Source organism: Papio anubis, chromosome 13 (genome assembly GCF_008728515.1).
Source record: "Papio anubis isolate 15944 chromosome 13, Panubis1.0, whole genome shotgun sequence".
Taxonomy (NCBI): Eukaryota; Metazoa; Chordata; class Mammalia; order Primates; family Cercopithecidae; genus Papio; species Papio anubis.
In genome coordinates, this window is record NC_044988.1 from 75,967,818 (window position 1) to 75,988,882 (window position 21,065).

General features: G+C 38.9%; 1 protein-coding gene across 2 annotated transcripts in view; it reads left to right on the top strand.

Annotated features, from left to right (window-relative positions):
* Positions 1 to 1,335: 1,335 nt before the first annotated feature.
* The window catches only part of LOC110741372 (E3 ubiquitin-protein ligase COP1-like), a 58,338-nt gene continuing 38,608 nt past the window's right edge, over positions 1,336 to 21,065 (top strand). The window contains exon 1 of one of the 2 annotated variants that reach the window (XM_021927298.2): positions 1,336 to 2,244. In XM_021927298.2, coding sequence (XP_021782990.2) covers positions 1,855 to 2,244 — 390 coding nt within the window. In that variant the 5' untranslated portion in view covers positions 1,336 to 1,854. The remainder of the gene's footprint in view (positions 2,245 to 21,065) is intronic. The other variant, XM_021927297.2, reaches the window with a different exon arrangement.

The following is a 21,065-nucleotide window of genomic DNA, read 5'->3' on the forward strand; positions in this document are numbered from 1 at the left end:
AGTAGAACCTACCTTACATTATTATGAAGACTCAGTATGTGTTAAGTACATAGAACGGCGTTTGGTGCAACACAAGCTTTCAATTAATATTAGCAATAACGCCAGGTTTGGTGGCTCATGTCTGTAATCCTAGCACTTTGAGAGGCTGAGGTGGGTGGATCACGAGGTCAGGAGTTCAAGAACAGCCTGGCCAACACAGTGAAATCCCGTCTCTACTAAAAATACAAAAATTAGCTGGGCGTGGTGGCATGTGCCTGTAATCCCAGCTACTGGGGAGGCTGAGGCAGGAGAATTGCTTGAACCCAGGAGGTGGAGGTTGCAGTGAGCTGAGATCACATAACTAGGATTACTAGCTGTGTGTCCACAAGAAGTCAGTTCATTCCTGTGGGTCTTATTTCCTCCATCTATAAAATTGAGATCCTCATAATTACATCGCAGTACTATAGGAAAGATCAAGTAAGACAAAGGAGAGAAGCTAAAGTGTAGAACCTCACTTCACAAACCTTGGGAAATTATTTTCTTTCCTGATATGATATGATCTTTATTCATCTCAGTGGATGGTATTTCCTCCTCATCTGCAGGCCTTAGTTTTCCTCTCTGGACACTACTCTTTCCAGTGTACAATGCGGTATGCACTTGCTGTGTGTGCTAAGGAAGGAGCCCCTGGTCCATCATCAGCACTTTGTTTCTCAGAGAATGGCACCATTTGCCATCCAGGGGCAGGAGCCAGAGTGCCTGCATCCAGTTGATGGGCACTTCCTTTTGGGTCCACCCCCAACATAGAGACCTAATCCCTCTACTTCTCCATGTCCTCAGCCATTATTGTAATTCATACCATCATCAATTCTTATCAGTAATAGCCTCCTATACTCCAACTTCCATACTTGTCCAGTCAAATCCATTCCATTCTCCCCAATGGAAAGGGAGAATTTTTTTAAAATGTAATTTTACTCATGTCCCCTTCCAGCTCAAAGTCCTCCAATGGCTTCCTATTCCCATATCCCTGACCTGAACACGTTCCTTACAAGGCTTTGTATGACTGGAACCCTGCCTATTTCTTCAAATTTATCTCACACCATTCCAATATCCCCAACTTCTTCTCCCTACTATATTACTTTCTACACCCCTGTCCTATAGCTCTTTTCTCAGTGATGTGAATACCCTTAAGCTCTTCCGTACCTCAGGACCTTTGTACTTGCTGTTCCTTTCCCCTGGCTCTTCAAATGGCTGCTGACTCCTTTGCATCTCTCATACCTCAGCTCAGATTTCACTTCCTTAGTGAGGTCCTTCCTGACTGCCCCCAAATGCTTGTTTTCATAGTATTTACTGCATAGTTCTTATGAGGTTTAAGTGAGAAATGCCTTTAGAACAGTGCTTGGCACATAAGAACTGCCCATTAAAAGTTGTGATAATTATCATCATCTCATCATCATATCATCCTCCTCCTTCTCTGCCACAGTAGCCTATTAAATTGCATGGAGAACACTAACAAGAGTGTGTGACTGTGATGTGTGTTTACTTCCTTTCTTTTTGTCTATCTGATTATTAGTTCCCTAAGGGATAGATCTTGTTTCTCATTCCCCCTCCCTGCCCGTGTACCCTGGCCTCACAGCAAACTGCCAGTCACAGAGCCGGCTCTCAAACATTTATTGAAGGAATGAATGAAAGTGAGTGCCTCTTGGCTGTCAAAGGGGTTCGAATTGCTAAAACCCCATAAGGGCCCAGGGCAGTTTCACCATTAGGGCAGCCTGGCACCTGGTTCGAGAGAACAGCACTGCATATGCTCCCAGGCGATTGCATTTGCGTGTCTCAAACATTTGCCTGAAACTAGTACAGAATTTCATCTGATTTCTGATGACTCCCATCCCTCCTTCTTCCCTCCCACCCCTTGATCTCCTTCGCGTTTTCCTGTTTGTATTCAACGCGTCCCTGCTTGTGCGAGAAAAGCAAAGAATCCCACAAAACTCTTTTCTTTATCCTCTTTCCAGAAAAATGGGCCAATTCACAGCTGCAATCGTTGGGAGAATTTCCTGTCTGGGAGTCTGGAAACTGCCAAGAGTGGAAAGCTGCAGCCAGCCAGCGAGGCCTCTGTTGTCACTGGCCCAAACAACAACAAAAACAACCGCAACAACAACAACAACAACAAAACATGCCACGTGTGCACCGGCATATACAAACACGCCCACAGAACCAAACCAAGCGGACAAGGCTTCAAGGAGAGCTTCTGGGCGGCTCATTCCCGTGGTGAGGCATATCCCTTGGCATCGTGCCATTGCAGCCCCCCTCCCCCCCCCCCCCCCCCCCCCCCCCCCCCCCCCCACCGCCATCTGTCATCAGCGCTCTGCCTACTGTAAGTGTGCCGACACAGTACACGGAGGCTAACAAGTAGCAAATGGAGGGGAAGAAAAAACAAAGCCACTGCAGTCAGTGGGAGAGGTGGCTAGGGCTTTGACATAAACTGACAAAAAGCTGGGAAATTTAAACTGAAAGTTTGCCCTCAAGACTTTCAGCTGTGAGGGTTGGGCTGGGGAGGAGGGAAGGGTGTACGGTGAGGGAGGTTGGCAGGGAGCAGTCTGCAAAAAAAGCTGGTGAGATAGAGTGAAGTAGGCCGGCTTTTTCCAGACTCTATGAATAATATGAGACATTACTTAAAATCCATTCTGACTGTTCATAGATTGCCCAAGAAGGCTTTCCCTTACAAGAAAAAAAAAAAAAAAGGAACTGAAAAAAAAAACACAAAACTTTTCCCAATAGAACTTCTGAAGGAAACATTTAATCAGGATATTGCATGTAACATAATACAGGTTGCTAAATTTCCTATTAAATAATCACTTCCGGAGCAATTAGGATAAATTGCCCTTATTGTTAAATCCGTTGTCAACTTTATGTTGTCATTTAAGAAATCGTTGAGGAAAATTCAGGGTGTTTTTTATTTTTCAATGTTTTTTCCACTATAACAAAAAATATTTTTTAAAACCTATTTGTCTACCAAAAATCTATAGCAGCAAAAGAACCTAAATCGGCTGAGATTCCTGCTAAAATGTGTCTAGATCTTTTGAGTGAGTGGCACAGACTGTCTGCGTGCACTTGGATGGATGATTGTCTTGTGGTTTTCATTCCTTGTCATTAACTGCAGAGACTCTTTCCCTTAAAATCTTAAATATAAGGACCCAGATTGCCAGGCATTTGATGATCCTCTCACAAGCTTGGCATTGCTCTATGTTAGAGATGGAGAAACTAAGGCTAAGAGAGTTTAAAATTACTCAAAGTTAGAATGGCAGAACCTCAGGCTCTTCGGACTTGAGGCCCTACCCTTCTTTTGTTTTAGACAGTGAGATTCTGCTAAGCTGCTACTATTTCACTTTGCCCTTTGATTTCTCGCCACAAAGCCACAAATGCTATAAATTCTAATTCCCACTATTGAAAAAATATTAATTAAGAAACTAAAATTGCTGTAAGTTTTAACCAGTATGACCAGCAACAAACCAGCTCTCATTCTGTTTGTTTGTCAGGTAAATGTTACTATTTGATCATTTTAATAGTTGATTACTAAAAAAAGTAAACTCTGGAAAAGAAGTTTCGATCTCCAAACAATTCTGACTGACAGCATGAGAGCTTGGCTCATTATCCCTAATCAACAGAGTAAACATGTATTTACAAATAAAAACATACACCAGATGTATTTTCATCCGCAAGGTGATGCTGTCAACTAAAATAGGGAGTGTGCACCAATGTACAGCATCCATCATCTTCAAGACAGGTTTGCCACAAACCCTCCTGCTTCGTGATTCACAGATGAAAACCTGTACGCATGCGGGTGGTTGTGATATTACCAGGTTTACAAAGAAAGGGTGAGGTACTTGAAAAGCACCAGTTCTAAAGTCAGAAGAATGCTCTTTGAGTGCAGGTGCTACCATTTCCAGGCTTATACTGTTATGCCTCAGTGTCTTCATCTGTAATATGGGAATAATAATGGCACCTACACAATTGTTTTAAGTATTAAATGAGATAGCAGATAGGAAGGTGTTTTGTATATAGTAATATACTAATGTAGTTCATTTTTACTATTTCTCCATTTCCTTCAAATAACCTTCTGTTTCTCCCAGAATGATGAGAGTTTAAGAGGAGATATTTTATCTCCCTCTTCCCATGCTCCCTTCAGAAGGTAAAAGTCCATTTAAAGGGACTCATAATATTCTGGAGACCAGCCTAGCACTTTATATCAAAAACCCATTTTGAGTTTCACCTGAGAGGAGAGGAGTACATAGAAATAGCTTTTAATTCCCTTTCCTATGGAATTGAACAGAATTTTCAAAAACCCTACACAAAGTTCTGCTAGGAGCGTAATGAGTCTGCAGGAAATTTCCACACTGTGCTCCGTAGATGTCTATGAGTGAATAATGTAAATTAATATCTTATATCATTCCTCATAACATTCATCCATTGGTTCACTAAACTTGTATATTGAGTGTCTATTTGTACAGGACAATTTGTCAGGGACTTGGGTGATAACAAGGAATGAATGCACTCCATGTGAACAAGTGACATGGTGGTCCTTTCAGTAGGCTTTCCTACTGTGTTAGGAATACTCTAAGTTTTTAGAAGTGTTATTGAATTTTGAGAATATTGTTTAAATGTTGGAGGAATACATTTTTGTAACAGAGCAAAAACAAAAAAAAAATAAGTTTAGGAACCCACTTCTCTTCCTGACTTTACCTACCTATGAAGCCTTGAATAAATCACTCTCCTGCTTTAGGTAGCTCCTGTACTTTCCTGACATTTAAGGCTTTTCAACCTCCTCTTGCTTTGTTTTCAGAGATAGTACAGCAGCTTCACCACGAAATATTTGACTAAGGGTTAAATTTGGAACCAGTTGTGTTTCAGCCTCTTAAAGTTTGTCTTTATCAAATACAGTGTCATAACAGGAGGCTGGGTAAAGATACAGTTCAACAGAGGACTTTGGATAGGTAAAATGAAGCAGGACTTACAAAACAGTCACCCAAATCCTTTACTAAGCTGAAGGGTCCACGAGGGCAAGGTTTTAGGATGCCTCATTCACCACTATTATCTTCTCTCACTAGTACCTCATCTCTACAATGGTGCTGGTCCATGGCCAACTCTCATAAGTATTTGTAAAACAAACACATGAATGAATCAGCTTATGATGACAAATAATATCATAGCATAAAACAGCTAATATAAAGTAAAATATCAGATGATGATAGATCCTCCCAACTGCTTTATCAAACCTTTTGGAAACTTCCCTGAAAAGATGACCATGATTTTACATGGATCCAGTTGCCTTTGATACTGTAGCAGCATCTCAAATACCCTCAATGGTCTCCATTCATAAATTAGAAGATTGGGATAGAAAAGGCACTTTCCAGAAGCCTCAGATCTTGGATTCTGACCCTGGCTTTTCCCTAGCTAGCTGTGTGGCCTTGAGCAAATCGTCTACTTCTCATGACCTAAGTTTTCTCATCTATAAACAAGAGGTTTGGGTTTCTAAGACTCCTTCCAGCATTAGGAATTTAGAAAGAAAGTGGAAAATTATACACATGTGGGCATTTTAAAATTAGAGTTTCACCATCCAAAATGCCTGTTACTTTATTAACTCCATTCCTGTTTTAAACTTGGAAAATTGGCAAAACGAATGCAACTGTTTCAGAAGTTAATGTTGTGTTGGATCAACATAGCAAATAGACACTTGCCTAGAGAGTAATACTTTTGCCAGAAATGGGCTGGCACTGAAAAACATTGCCCTGAAAAGCCCTCTCCAGCCCGCCACTCACATCTTTTTCTTCCCACAACTCAACACCCAAAGACCAACTTGAACTGAGGTCAGAGGTACAATGCAGCAGTAGCCTCTCACCTTAGGACTAAACATTGAGTCATCTCCATTGATAGTTCAACCATAACCTGGAATTCAGTGTGAATAACTGATCTTCAGCCTTAATCCTTCATCCTAAGTCTGGGGAAAATTGGAAAGAGTGGTTTATTCATGCATGCATCCCCACATACTTACTGAGTTTCCAAGAAGTGCCATCTCCCCTCACTCATTCCTGACTTGCACTGGACTCCTTCCCACTTACTTTCCCATGCCCCCATGCTGTCCTCACATACTCACCTATTACTCAACTCCTCTCTTCTCAACAACAAACCTTCTGTTGGCTGCTTCACACAGAAACCTTGACTGCATGTAGATGACCTGGCCCACCAAGTTTGAAAACATTGAAATGTCCAAGACCTTGTTAATATGATTTCTTTGGGCCAAGTGGGTTGGGTTTGCCACTTGCAGGGAAAGGCCAGGTAGAAAGATCCAGCCCCAGTAGGCACCAAGCCACAGACTAAGGATCATGATTGCATTCCTTCACAGATTACAAACTGCCCAAAGAATGTCTCACAGTGGCAAAGATTCATTATCTGAAATGCAACTATTATGGTCCTGTAAGTACAGATGCTGACATGTTAATGTTTTCTAATAGGTGTTACTATTATGGGCTAACAGGATCCCTGGAGCCATTAGAACCTTAACCTTGTTAGACCTGATATAGTTTGGATGTGTCCCCACCCAAGTCTCATCTTGAATTGTAGTTCCCATAATTCCCATGTGTTGTAGGAGGGACCTGGTGAGAGGTAACTGAATCATGGGGATGGTTACTTTCATGCTGTTCTTGTGATAGTGAGTGAGTTCTCACAAGATCTGATGGTTTTATAAGCCGCATTTCCCTCTTTGCTCAGCACTTCTCCTTATTGCTGCCATATGAAAAAGGAGGTATTTGATTCCCCTTCCACCATGATTGTAAGTTTCCTGAGGCTTCCCCAGCCATGCTGAACTGTGAGTTAATTAAACCTCTTTCCTTTATAAATTACCCAGTCTCTAGTATGTCTTTATCTGCAGTGTGAGAATAGACTAATACAGAACCCTCATCCCCATCAGGAATGAGAGCCAAACCTTGAACTCTTTCCAGTAGATACTTGACATCCATCATTGATTCCTACTGCACACCTAGATTTTGGAATATCACCTATGCCTGTGTTCCATGCTCATCCATCAGAAACTCCGTTAAAATCTTCTTAGACCTCTGATTCTAACTGCTCCTATTTTACCTAATACTGATTATCATGTTCAAGAGCTACTCAAGGAAGCCAGCTAAAACTTGTTAAGCATCATGCCCAGAGTAGCAGAGCTCACATGAATAGAGTCCAAGGCCAGTTTCAAGCAGGGACACCTAAAGTAGCGTATCTGCATGAAATGAAATCTTATGGAAGTCCTGCTGGGACCACGGTACCTACCATCAAATCCAAAGGGCAGAGTAAATACAGGAACAAGTGAATAATCACTGAGGTTAGTAACAGGATGGATCCACAGCAAAACAGAGCACAAATCAATGAATAATTGAGGGTAAGTGGTGAGAACTAAAACTGTAGACCTAAGTGAAAGATGTCCACTTGTGAGCCATCTAGTACATGGGACAGGCAGGGAAGGTTTAAAAAAGACCATGACGTTTGTAACACGAAGGATAAATGCTTGCTGAAATAGATACCCCATCTTCCATGATGTGATTATTACACATTGCATGCTTGAATCAGAACATCTCATGTACCCCCAAAATATATATATACCTAATATGTACCCACAAAAATTAAAAATTAAAAAAAAAAATTTTAAAAAGTGAGAATTGGACATGCATATTCTTTGGACCTTGCTTTCTTTGTGTGAGACTGAACTTTCTTAGAGCATCTGTAGATTTGGCCTCCATTTCATCCAGGCTGTTCTATTTCATTGCAATTATTATGCTAGGCCAGGCTAAAATTTTACTTATTTCATGCTGATCATGTATTTGGTTTGAATTTGTTTCACTTTATATAAAACAAATTTAAGATAATTATTAGAAACCCCAATTAGGGTTTGATAATACTGTACGTACTTTTTTGTTTTTCAGGAGATGGGGTTAAAAAATGTTTTCATCTACCAATAATGTAATCTAGAGAAACTAAAGCTTTGTTTCACAGGCTCATTCTAAGTGAGAAACAAAATAGTAGAGAGAGTATTTGCCTCCCCCAATCCCCTTAAAAATGAGGAATAGGGAGAATAAGGCAGAGAAGCTAACAATTTGCCCTAGGTCACACAGGTAGCTAGTGTTGGAGTTAAGAAAGTTCATTTCATATGGCTCCAAGATAAGCAGGAAAAGGCTTTCCCAATTAGTATTGTTTCTCTGGTTTACTTGGGCAAGCTAGTCAGTGGTCTTTGTTTCCAGAAACATTTGTGCAAAGCATATCATCCAGTCTCAAATGCAGCCAGATTCAGCAAGATCAAAGACAAAGTTAAAGGAGGACGTGCCACACAAAGACAACGAACTCGGCCCAGAGATTTTACCTCCGTAGAGACTCATCACAGCCCCAGCTGCTTCTTGGTCAACCAGAGACTCTGGATCTCAGGAAGCCACACACCCCCAAAAAGAGCAATTCTACTGCACGTGTACAGCCCTGTGACTTAAAGCTGGTGAAATCACACTGCTTGGTTGAGTGGCTTTGTCAGTTTGTGCCCCAGCTTTCTCTATGCTTTGGTTTCTTCTTCCAGTCCCTAGTTGCAAAGAACCATAATGCAATTTTGCAGAAACTAAGCAAAAAGGAATACATTAGTCTAGTTACTTGGAAATGCTGCCAAAGGAATAGTATCTTCAACTGATTGCCAGCCAAGTCCCTTATGAGATTGTGTAGACTCTTACAATATTGCTCGGGGAGTGAAACAAAGGGGAAGAGAAAGAGAAGAGCCGTGCTTATTATAATTTATAGTCCATTCTTATGGGAACCTTCTTATGTTACCAGAAGGCTGGTGTCTGGGGTTTTCCTCTGCCCCAGAGGAGATGAAAATGGGAGGAGGGAGGGGAAGGTTATCTTACCAACTTTTTACAGCCAAAATCATCAAGGCCAAAATTCCTTCCTAGAAAAGTCAGTGGCAAGATTCAGACGATTCCCACCAGTCCAACAACTCCCAGATCTGGGTGATTAGCATCATCCCTGACATTCAACAATAAAAATCACCCCACTCACCCCCAGGGAGCAGAGAAATCTCAGGACCTCTTGCTTTAAAAATATTCTGATGAGAGGCATCAAGGAGGAGAACCGAAGTGTTAAATATTTGTCTAGAGGATTGGAGCACCTTGATTGCTGTGGTTTCTAACTAGTTTAATTCTCCTTGTTCTTCATCTTAGAGAATAAAGGAGTTTCAGGTATTCCTATTAAAATTTTGTAACTCGGCTGTCTTTACCATTCTATCCTGTGGGAAGAGCAAATGGATTGTATGTTAAGCAATCTTCTCCAAAGACTATGACTTCTGCTAACCTTCCTTGATTACATTCTCTCATTAATCAGCGTTCTTAGTCAAACAAAATGTGATGCCAGGAGTCACGGCGCTCATCATTGGTGGCTTCATCCCTTTCCTCCTCTCTGTGTGGGTTCCATGACACAGAAGCCTGATGCAAACTAATGGATATCCCTGAATGGATTGCTTTGAGGGCAAGAACCTTGTCTTAGGCATCTTTGACTCTATATTCCACAGCCTAGTTCATGGTATAAAAGACAGCGTGGAATGAATGTCACTGTGAAGCATGAAAAAAAGGGTTACCTTTGCTTGTTAGCTCAAAACTCTCAAACTGAAAGAAATGTGTTGATGACTCTCTACGGAAGTAAAATCTGTAGCCCATGTCCTGGCATATAAATACATTGGTTGTTTCTACCAAATGAGTCAATAGAAAGGAGCATGCTTATGTAATAAAGTTACTCTGGAGAAAAAAAGTAAAGGAAGCAAGTGTTGACCCTCTGCATAGGAAAATATTGTCACAATGAAGATGCACCAATGAGGATGTCTTAACACTAAGGTATGGACCTTCAAGTGGCCTGACCAACTCATTCAATCGTCTACTCTCCAGAAGATGATCTTCAGAGTCATATTCACCTGCAGATGAGTACCACCCTATGACTCTCAAACATGTGACCCCATTCACCTGTATGAAACACCTTCAAGAGCAAATGTAAGTTTATCCCAATTCTCCACCCACTAGCTTTCACTAGAGAAAGCACATGGGTCTAAGAGTGATATAATTCACAAAAAGACACCCTTGAAGTCAATCTTATATTCATTTATAAATTCTAGAATGTTAAATTATATTAATAACAAATCTTACGAATTTTTTTTATTCATTCATTTACCCCCTTGGCAACTCTTTTATTTTTTATTTTTTATTTTTGAGATAGAATTTTGTTCTTGTTGTCCAAGCTGGAGTGCAGTGGCGCAATCTCGGTTCACTGCAAACTCCACCTCCTGGGTTCAAACAATTCTCCTGCCTCGGCCTCCCAAGTAGCTGGGATTATAGGCACGCCACCACACCCAGCTATTTTTTTTGTATTTTTAGTAGAAATAGAGTTTCACCTTGTTAGCCAGGCTGGTCTCAAACTCCTGACCTCAGGTGATCCTCCCGCCTTAGCCTCCCAAAGTACTAGGATTACAAGTGTGAGCCACTGTGCCTGGCCTCCCTTCACAACTCTTTTGACTTACCTGTCTTGACACTGTGAGTCTCGAGGGTCCCATAAGTAAAAAATCCGGTTCTCTCATATACTCTGCTTTTATCTTCCTCCTACCCAGCTTGGGGGCCTTGGCTCTGTTTTCTACTTCTGGCATAGTTCCTAGCTCTTCGAATATTTCATAGATTATTGTCATTTCCCCCGCTTAAATTTCAGCACTTCCTAAAAATCTTGGCCTGAACTCACTATCTGGTACTTGTTATTCTTGTGTGTTTTTTTTATATATATATATATATATATATATGATTCTTCTCCATCCCGTAACCTCCACCTGCCCACCCACTCACCCCACAAGATCACTAAACCTAATCACCAGTGTCAGAGGTGGATGTGAGGGCAATGGAGGGGGGTGGGGGGAAGGTACCCAAAGGGCCTCAGGTGTCCCAGAAGAAGCAGGGTTTGGATGTTGCAGATGTCACAGGACAACTGATATTTCATTCTTCTGCCAGTGTACATTCAAATCTCAGGAGTGAAAGGAACTTGAAAGTTCCTCCATGTCTCCTCCTCTACACCAAAATATTAGCCATTAAGGAAAGATTAGCATTCCACCGTGTCCTCAGAGATCTCTGAAGTGGATTCCATCATCTCCCTTAGTAATGCATTCCAGAGGCTCATCTCGCTCAGAGATATTTTCTTCATGCTGAACCTAAGTCCTGCTGGAAGCAATTTAAACCGCCCTCCTTTGGCCTGACTTTGTGTGGAAAAAAAAGAAAGCTCTTTGTCACTGTCCTTGCAGGGTCCCTCCATAGATTCCTTGGCTTCTCCAGGCACTTCATGTATTAGTTAAAATGAGAGCAAAAAGGAGACTGGGAGAGCAAGAGATGGAGAGAGAGGTCACACAGCAATGCTCATCTTGCCCTCTCTGGTCAACGTTTCAGAAGCACCAAGGCCCTGGGTTTGACCCACCCCTTCCTTCTCATTTCTTTGGCTAAGTCACATTCTCTTTTCACTGCCTGATGACCTACTTTTATTGCGAGCAAGGTTCTCCCCTTGAAAAGTGTAGATAACATGTAGCCCGACCCAGGGTGAATCAGCTGAGCTGCACAGCTGCTGTGACCTTTTCCTTCATCTCCTGGTAACATGAAGGAAGGAATAAAGATGATCAAGTTTTCTGCTGGCCAAACCTGCTTTGCTTTCCTGGCATAAGGACACGAGGAGATAAAGTATATTCTTCTACCCGAGACAGTAAATAAAAGAAAGAATGTTGTGGGTGTATAGGACATTTGGAACATTTCATTTTTGTAATTGTGCATTCTGAGCTAAGAGCCACCACAAAAGATGGGTCTTTGGAAATTGAGGGGGTTTGTGGTTGTATTTTGGGGTTGCAGACCAGCCAGGATTCTGTTTCCATTTTCCCTATTAGTCCTCAAGTTCTAGATTGAGGCCCCCAAAACCCTGGGGCATCTGACTAGAGACAGCTGCCAACATTTTCCCATGATGAGCAATGGAATGTGTATTGGCCGAGCACGTTGATTTGAAAGGTGTTTATAAAGTTTCTTGATCCTTTTTTCCACCTGGTTTGCTTCCGGGACCCAGGGGTGTATGGACTGCAGTGTGCCACCAGGAACAAAGAAACGGGATAAACATCATACTCTCTTCCCTGGAAGCTGCTTTTGCATAATTTTATTTTCAAAATTATTTTGCTTTCTTTACTTTCTTTTCCTTTTTTTCTTTCCTCCCCACCCCCCACTCTGCCTCTGGTGTCTCTGTTTACACAGTTTAGACATTGGGAACATGTCGGTAGTTTTCCAGCTGCTTATGCACAAGTGTAATTGAGTCATTTATTTTTAGTGATGTCAAGACTTTGAGAACAGAAATAAAAGAAACATTACACACTGACTAACTAAAATGTAAGAGAGTCCTCATCTGGAGGATGAAGATACAGTGGATGTGATTATTTTCAAATTGTAGGCTCTTCACTCTTCATTTCAAAACCAGATTTGGAAATAATTTGTTTTATTTTCAGCTGGTGGGGTCTCCGATCTCAAGTGAAATTATCCCGAGCTTTTTCACGGTTGATGGCTGACTGGCAGCTCCTCATTTTCTTCCCCTTTAAGTGAGAGACCCACTTGGATTAGTTCCTGGATGGAAAAGATGAGGCTTAAATTAAAGACCTGTGGGGCATCCTAAGATCCTCATAGAAAAAGGTCATTGGAACATGATCTGTCATTTAAAATGGAACAATTAAATAAGTGCAACAACCTATGTGTTTGATGACCAGCACATTCCAAGTATATTGTTACCTCACTTTCTATGCACCCACATTTATTTTGGATGTAAATCAAACCTGCAATAGAAGTATTCTTTGTTCTTTACAAAGCTGTCATGAAGTGCTAATGACATTGACACAGGTATTCTTTAGGTTCTTTCAATTCTTCCACTCCTAACATTCCCTAAAAATATAACAACTATTAAAATTTTAGCACAATATAACACAGGATATTTGAAAATAAAATTCTGATTAATAAAACTGGTTAATATTAATTGAGTGCACATGATACGCCAGGCATTATTCCAAGTATAGTACTTATTGGGAAGATAGAACTATAGATAAGGAAAGACATGAACAAAGATATTAAGTAATCTACCTAAGGATACACAGCTATTGTTCTATGATCCCAGAGAGTCTCTAGTGTCTTTATTTATGATCACTGTACTCTATGCTGCTTATAGCAATGGAAAGGCAACCAAAAATGGGAGAAATATATGCAAGCTAGAAGGCAAATACGTAATATTCTTTATATATAAAGAACTTTTGCAAAACAATATGAAAAAAGTCAGATACCTTAGTAGAAAAAAGGGCAAAAGATAGGAATAGGCAATTCATACATAGAAACTGCCAAAATGGTTAATAAACTTTTACATTATTAAACCACATTAAAACTAAAGAAACATAAATGCAAACAATGATATGTACTTGTTTTCTGCTAGGTAAATTAGACTAGAAGAAAAAAATGCTGCTCAGGTTTGACAATGGTATGAGGAACAGCCCCTGTTAAACACTGTTAGTGTGGAGTATAGATTGTTGCAACATTTATAGAAAGAAACTTCTCAGTATATAAAGTCTTTAAAATAAGTTTAGTAATTTCTCTTCTAGATATTTATACTAAGTAAATAGTCAAGAGTGAAAACAAACATTCAGGTATAAAGCTATCAACCTCAGCATTATTTAAAATAATGGTACATCTTTATGGTAGAATACCAAACCATCATCAAAATTCATGCCCTTAAAAAATTCATATAAATATAAGATTTCCATGATGTTATTAAATGAAACAGGGGTTTGTATAAAGGTATGGACAACTCGATTCCAACATTATGAGAAGTATATCTATGCATAAAAGAAACACTGGAAGACTGGAGTGTAACTAAGTATTATTCCTGATGATCAGACAACTCATGACTCTCACTTTTTCTGAAACTTCCTCTTCAGTGAAAATGTATTCTCTTATAATCAAAAAAATTAAGTCATATTGGAGTAAATATAGGAAAACATAGATGTGCCCAAACTTTTATAATGAATAAGCTCTTGCAAATTACATTTGAGCATGGACTTTAGCTCTGAAAGTCCTGGCAGAGGAAGCAAAGGGGAAATGAAGTACATATTGTCATTTTTAATAGAAAGAATAAAAATTTCTCTTTCAAAAACACTTTTTCCCTGATATTAAATTAAAAGTGAATCTTATTGACTGTAAGGGACCTTAGGTAACATATTGGACAATGTCTTCACTTTGCCCCTATGGAAGACACAGAAACTTTGTTTAAATGTACAGGCTTCATAGTGGCCCACTAAAAAGGGTAAACACTAAGCAAGTAAGAGTAAATAACAACTTAGAAAAGACATTTTTACAGGGAAGTAAGGTAAAGTAGTAAGCAAATGTTTTCCCTTGGAGTACCTAACCTCTTAATCCAGGGTTAGAGCTTAGAGGACCCTGAGGAACACTTTTGGGTCAAATGCCCTATGTTTTATCTTCAAAGTCATTTAGAGTGAACTGTGTTAATTCAGGGAACAATACTGTAGGCACACAAACAACTCCAAGTTAAATATAATAAAAGTTACAGGACTTTGGGCCTCTAAGAATTCTCTACTGTAATAAAAAGTGTTTCTCCATAATACAGAGTTAGCCTCAGATTAAAGTGAAGAAAGTATAATTTAAAGGGATTTGTGCCAATTCTTCTTTCTGTAATATTTCCTCTATAAGACTTACTACAAAGATAGAAAATCAATGCATGATAACATTTTCAGACTTGAGAAGTTTTAGAGTTTCTGTCATCCAGAGGCAATTAACTTTTAGTAAGCCATGAACACTTCGTGGATTGAACTCGCAAAACCTGTGGAGTCTTGCCCCAGAAATATACATACATGTGCCAAAATTGAAGAAGGTTAAGAATTCCCTCACGTTCATCCATAATTCCCTAGGATAAGAACACCTGAATTAGTTTAACCTTGTTTTCCTGAGAAAACCTTAGAGCGAGATACATTATTCTACCTAAATGAACAATATTTCTTACTTTTGCAAAATTAGTCCCTTCACATGAGTGACGTAACTCATCCAAGATTATAAAGCAAATTAAATGGCAGATCCAGGATAAAAATCAGGTCTTCTAATTCCCAGGACAATCTTCCTTCTCCCACATCTTTCGTTCACTTAGATTTTAAAACCTGCTCAGTTTCCCACAATGCTGGTAGAAAGGAGGATCTCTATAACACACTTAGGCAAATCCCATGGAGGACTGCGGTATCTCCTGGGAAAGCAACACTGAAAAAACTTGGAGTAAAGTTAGGTGAAAAGGGATATGCTAAGTGATATATGAACCAGTTTTCCAATGGACAAGAATTTATGTCAGCATCATATCCAGTTTAGGCAGTTCTTCTTGAATTAATCTTGGGCTGGTTTCTGATTATGGTCAAAGCATCTGAAAGTCAAGCATAATGTCTTACTCTGGTTTGGGAAGCAGTTGTGAATCAAAGCCCTCCAGCAACCCCAGAAATAAGGGTGATGATATGTCTGAAAATAAGAAGGGTGAGGCATAAAGATCAACCATATCAGAGCCCTGCAACTTATTTTCATGATATTAATAGTAAGTAATCATTATTTTCTTTACTTGCCAGGAGGAATCTGTGACTCATGAGCAAAAGAGAACTATAGGATGCTTTTGTGTCTGAAAACACAGACAGAAAATTTAGATCTTTCCGGTTATTTAACAAAACAACTAGGTTGAATAGTCCTATCAGTGGACCACGTGGTTTTTTGTACACTGGTTTTGGCTGGAAAGTCCCCCATGACTACCCTGTTTATGGGAGTCCTATCATCCTCCTAGGTCCATCTCACATCTCATGCTACCCAGAGACACTGCCCCAAATATCCCAGCCCAGGCTCATATCATTCTTCTGAGCAGTCCCTATGGTACGTTTATGTAGGACATAATTCAACAATATTTACCTACTGCTTAATAGATCTCACTAACTGCTTCGTGAATCTTGTTTCTCCACCAGATTATAAGGTATTCAAAGGCCAGAATCATGTTCCCAGTGCTGCTTCCTACTGTGCACTCTGATGGTATTCAAAACTTGTTTGTTGATTGACTGATTAAAATGAGAATATGGCCACTGTCCTGCCTGAATCTGGTTCAGCAGCATTCTCTTCAGAACAGAGTTAAGCTTTCCTGCCTGATGAACCTCTGCTGATGCTTCAAGATCTGGCTGAAAATGCTACATCCTCTGCAACAGCCCCACTAACAGAAAAGTCCTACTAATTCCTTGGCATACCAAATATCACGATATTTCTAAGGAGATGATGCCTGGAAGAACAGGTTCCCCCCACTCCTAAAATGATTGTTTTAATCCAAAAGTGCATTTTAAATGGTAATCAACATTATCGTACTATCATCTTTACCTGAGAGCTAAGAGAGCCAGTGAAAATTTTCAGAGTAATAAGTTGAGAAGAACTTTAAACATCATTTTAGCTAAATTATGGTATAGCAATATAATAGAATACCATACAGCCATTCAAAATAAGATAGAAATATATGAAATGATGTCTAAAATATAATTATACATGGTAAAAAAAAAAGCAAGTTGTAATTAAACAATACTGATACTATAATTGCATTTTTATTTTTAAAATGTGTGTATGAATGCACATATATATGCATTCATATGTATTATATATGCGGAAGCATCCCTGAAAAAAAAATCATCAGTCATTGTTCTATCTGGCAGTGGAATTTGGAGCCCGGAAAAAGGAGGAGAACTAGGCCTCGAACTTTCACTTTAGGCAATTCAGATTTTGCAGTAAGCATTACCTTTATTACTTACGTCAGGTTAGAGTCGATTTTTTTAATTTTCAAAAAAATTACCAGTCCAAGTCTTTTAACAATGTAACCTCGTCTACCTCTCGCTGCTCCTCCACACACTTGGGACCTCAGACCACCCATGTGACAGATGTTTCCTCCATGCTACTTTGACCAGTCCTCTTTTCTCATCGAGGAATGACCGTCCCTCTCCGGTTTCTGTGGTGAACCCCTACTTGTCCTTCAAAGCCACTAAAAATCTCACCTCCTCTGTGATGCTCCCAGGATGAATTAATTGTTTGCATTTCCGTGTCCTCACAGAACTTTCCACATATCTCTGCTAGAACAGAGATGTATGTATATATGTGTAAAACTACATATAAAAATTGTATCCGTCTTCCTCACTACCGTGAATTCCTTCAGGCCAGATCTGTCTGTATTTTGTTCATTTTTGGCACTATCTTTTGCAACTCACGTGGAGCTTGGGACACTGTACTTATAGAAATATTTGATGAATGCAAAAACTGCGCGTCTGATCCTGAGATCCCTTCTCTGCAACCTTGGACATTCCGAATACCCAGTCAATTCTAGGCAACAACCCAGTTGTTGGTATTCTCAATAAAATGTAGCCTTGGACTCGTAGCCAAAAGATAAAACATCCACTTGTATCCTGTGTATTAACTTCAGATAATTTGATATCACAGCCTACTATAAGTCAACTCAAGGGAACCCTTTTGATTGTATTAATGAAATACAATAAAAATACATGTTCCTATAGAAGACATCATGCAGAGAATCTCAGGCAGGCTTCTTGGATCAACGTGACATAAAATTAGGGTGTCGTTTCCATTGAGTCCATATGTAACAAATTTTCTTTCCATGTTGATATTCAATAACTGACCTGATTTGAATGACCTCGCTGTTGTCAGTTACACATTGCTTCTGTGTGAGAACTTCATGTCCACTAGCTTCCATTACTGTTTACTGGACAGAAAAATGAATTCCAGGAGTCTCACCACCAACATAAACTGAAATAAAACCAATAACTGCAACGTTGTAGAAATGGCTCTACATACCTTATTATATTTAACTCTCATAAATGTTTCAAGAGGTAGGAATTTTTAACCCTACCTATGAAGAAGAAAACTGAGGACCAGGGAAGTTAGGTAATTTATATCAGGTCACAGAGCTACTAAATGGTAAGGTCCAGATTAGACTCCATTCCCTCAGCTCTTCTCATTAAGATATGTGCATATGTCATAATATTAAGCCGCATGACCTCCATCTAAAAGATGTGTACCCATCCAATTTCAAATGAGAGATCTTTCATAATCATTAACACACCAAACATGGAGGATTAGTTTTGCTGTGGCAGTCACAGATTTTCTTCCTTTTCTATCTCCCTTATTATGTTTCTTATCTATGTATGGCTATCTAGACATACATGTATCTATTCATTCAACGTTCAATGAGCACCTACTATTGACCAGACATTGTAGCAAGCAATTGGAGTGAACCATGAACCTGAAAAGATAAATATGGGTTCCTGTGTACCCAAGGCAAGCTTATTGATATCCAATGATTAGAACTCATTATCAGGTATAGTTAATTTGATCTCAGAGTAATTTTCTATTAAAATTGCTATAAATATGTGAATATTAATAGCCAACATTTATTGAGGACTTATCTTCTAGGCATTGTTCTAAGAGTTTTACTGTAACTCATGTAATAGTCACTGTAACTCCATATATTTGGTGGCTTTTATTAATCCCACTTTAAAGATAAGGAAAGTGAAGTACAGAGAAATATGATACCCAAGGTCAGACAGCTAAGAAATGGCAAAGCTAGGATTAAAGCCCAGGCTATCTGAACACAGAATGCTTGACCAATTATTTTATACACTCTCTCCATTTAATATATTGGACGCTGACTCTGGGGTCATCGGGATGAATAAGGCATCATTCTTGTCCTCCAGGAGTTAATGAAAAAAGCAGGCAAACAAACAGGTAGAGCAATATAGAGTGGTAAGTGGGATGATAGGACGGGTGTGCAGGGAGGTGCAGGCACACAGAGAAGAGGTCCTGACGGCGTTTGCAATAACCCATCTACTATCTTCATGTAGACACAGTCCAGACTCTTGTCCTATGTCCAGGATTCATTCAGTGCCCAGAGATCTTGGTAAAGGAGAAAGATGGGAGAGGGAGAGACAAGAGGAATGATCAAGGAAAAGAGGGAGAAAGATCTTGAGAAAGGAGGCACATAAAAACATGCTTGCCCAACCATAGTCTTTTGTCTTTGTGAGGAATTCCTATCCCTCAGAAATGCATACATGCTTAGAAGAAAATGAGTAACTCTGGTCCTAATTGTTTCCCTACTCTTCTCCATGGTAGCACAAGAAACAGAAACGTTCTCCCCTTTTCACACCCCTCAGTTATCCTGAGAGGTAACATGATGAAAATCAGGGATCCTAGGAAAGAAAATGTACAAGTCCCTGCTACTCCAATATGTGGATGCACTCCCGATAAATCATGTAAATTATTTTGTCAGCCTTTTACATTGAATTTTCAGGTTGTTTTTAGTTTTCTGCAATTATAAATGATGCTAGGTTGGATATTTTTATACTTGCATTTTTGTACACCTTTTGACCGTTTCCTAGAAAAGATCCCAGAATGGAATTACAAATTCAAAGGGTATATCCTTTTTTTAAACTCTTAATCCATATGGCAAAAACACTTCCCAAAAAGTAGTGACAAATTATATCCCACGGAGTATATTTGGGAATGCTTATCCGATCACACTTTCTCCAGCATTACTATACTTTTAAAACCTTTATTTTATTAGGCAAAAATGTAAGTTTTTTCATTTAACTTTCATTTTTGGATTACCAGTGAGGTTAAATATAGTTTATAAGTTTATTAATCAAATGTATTAATTAAAATGATGCATATAAACCTAGTAGATGCTCAATAAAGCCTAGTAGATGCTTAATTTTTTAATAATGAGTTTGAACATGATTTCATGGTTTCTGGCTGTGTACATTTCTTCTTAGAATTTTAAATTTATTTATTTTTCTCATTTCCCTATTGAAGTTCAGTGGTTTCTCTCAGTGAGCTTTTTATATATTAGATATACTGAACCTTTGTTTTGAAGAAATGTCCAGGCTTTGAAGGATTATTGTCACTTATGGAACAATGGTATATAAAGGCATTATGCTTTACAAATATGACACTTTTTATTTGTCTCACTGATAAGGAAACCGAGGCTTAAAATGCGTTATCTGTTTCCTCTTTTTTAGGTAAAACTTTTTATACAGTCAAATGCATAAGTCTTACATGTACCATTTCATGAATTCTGACATATGTACGCACCTGTGTCACACAAGTTTTTATTAAAATATAGAATATTGTAACACTGAAAAATTCTTTTGCATGCTTTTCTAGTCAATATTGCCTTTACCCTATCCCAACCTTGAGAGGAAACCATTTTTCTGGTTTAGAACTTCATATAAATGGAATTATACAACATGCACTGTTTTTAATTCTGGTTTCTTTCACCCAGCACCATACCTTGGAGATTTATTCATGCTTTTGTATCTGTCAATGGTTTGGGATATTAAAAGTAATGGCAAAAACTACTTTTGCACCAAGCCTATGCAATGACATGAGTTGTTGTGGCTGAGTAGTATTCCATTGTATGAATATACCAATTTGTTCATCCATTCACCTGTTGATGGATATTTGAGCTACTTCCAATTTTTTACTATAATAAATAAAGCTGACATAACATTCTTGTACAAGTATTTTGTGAATAAATGTTTTATTTCCTCTTGGACTTTATACATAGGATGGAATTGTTGAGTCATAGGGTATGTGCATGTGTAGTTTAATAATTAACTGCCAGATCTTTTTCCAAAGTTGTTGTACTCATTTTCCCTTTTTCAACAGCACAGGAAAATGTGCAAATATTATTAAATTATTTTTAAAAGCAATATGAAAAAACATGAGTGTAGGATAACCCTGTTAACCTTATTGTGTACTATGTAATTATTACTTATTATTACTTATTATTATTACTTATTAAGTAATAATGCATACATAGTATATACGTAGTTATGTACATAGTAATACATAGTACATACATAGTATATATATATGAAAAAGGCTAGACACATCTTTTCAATTGTT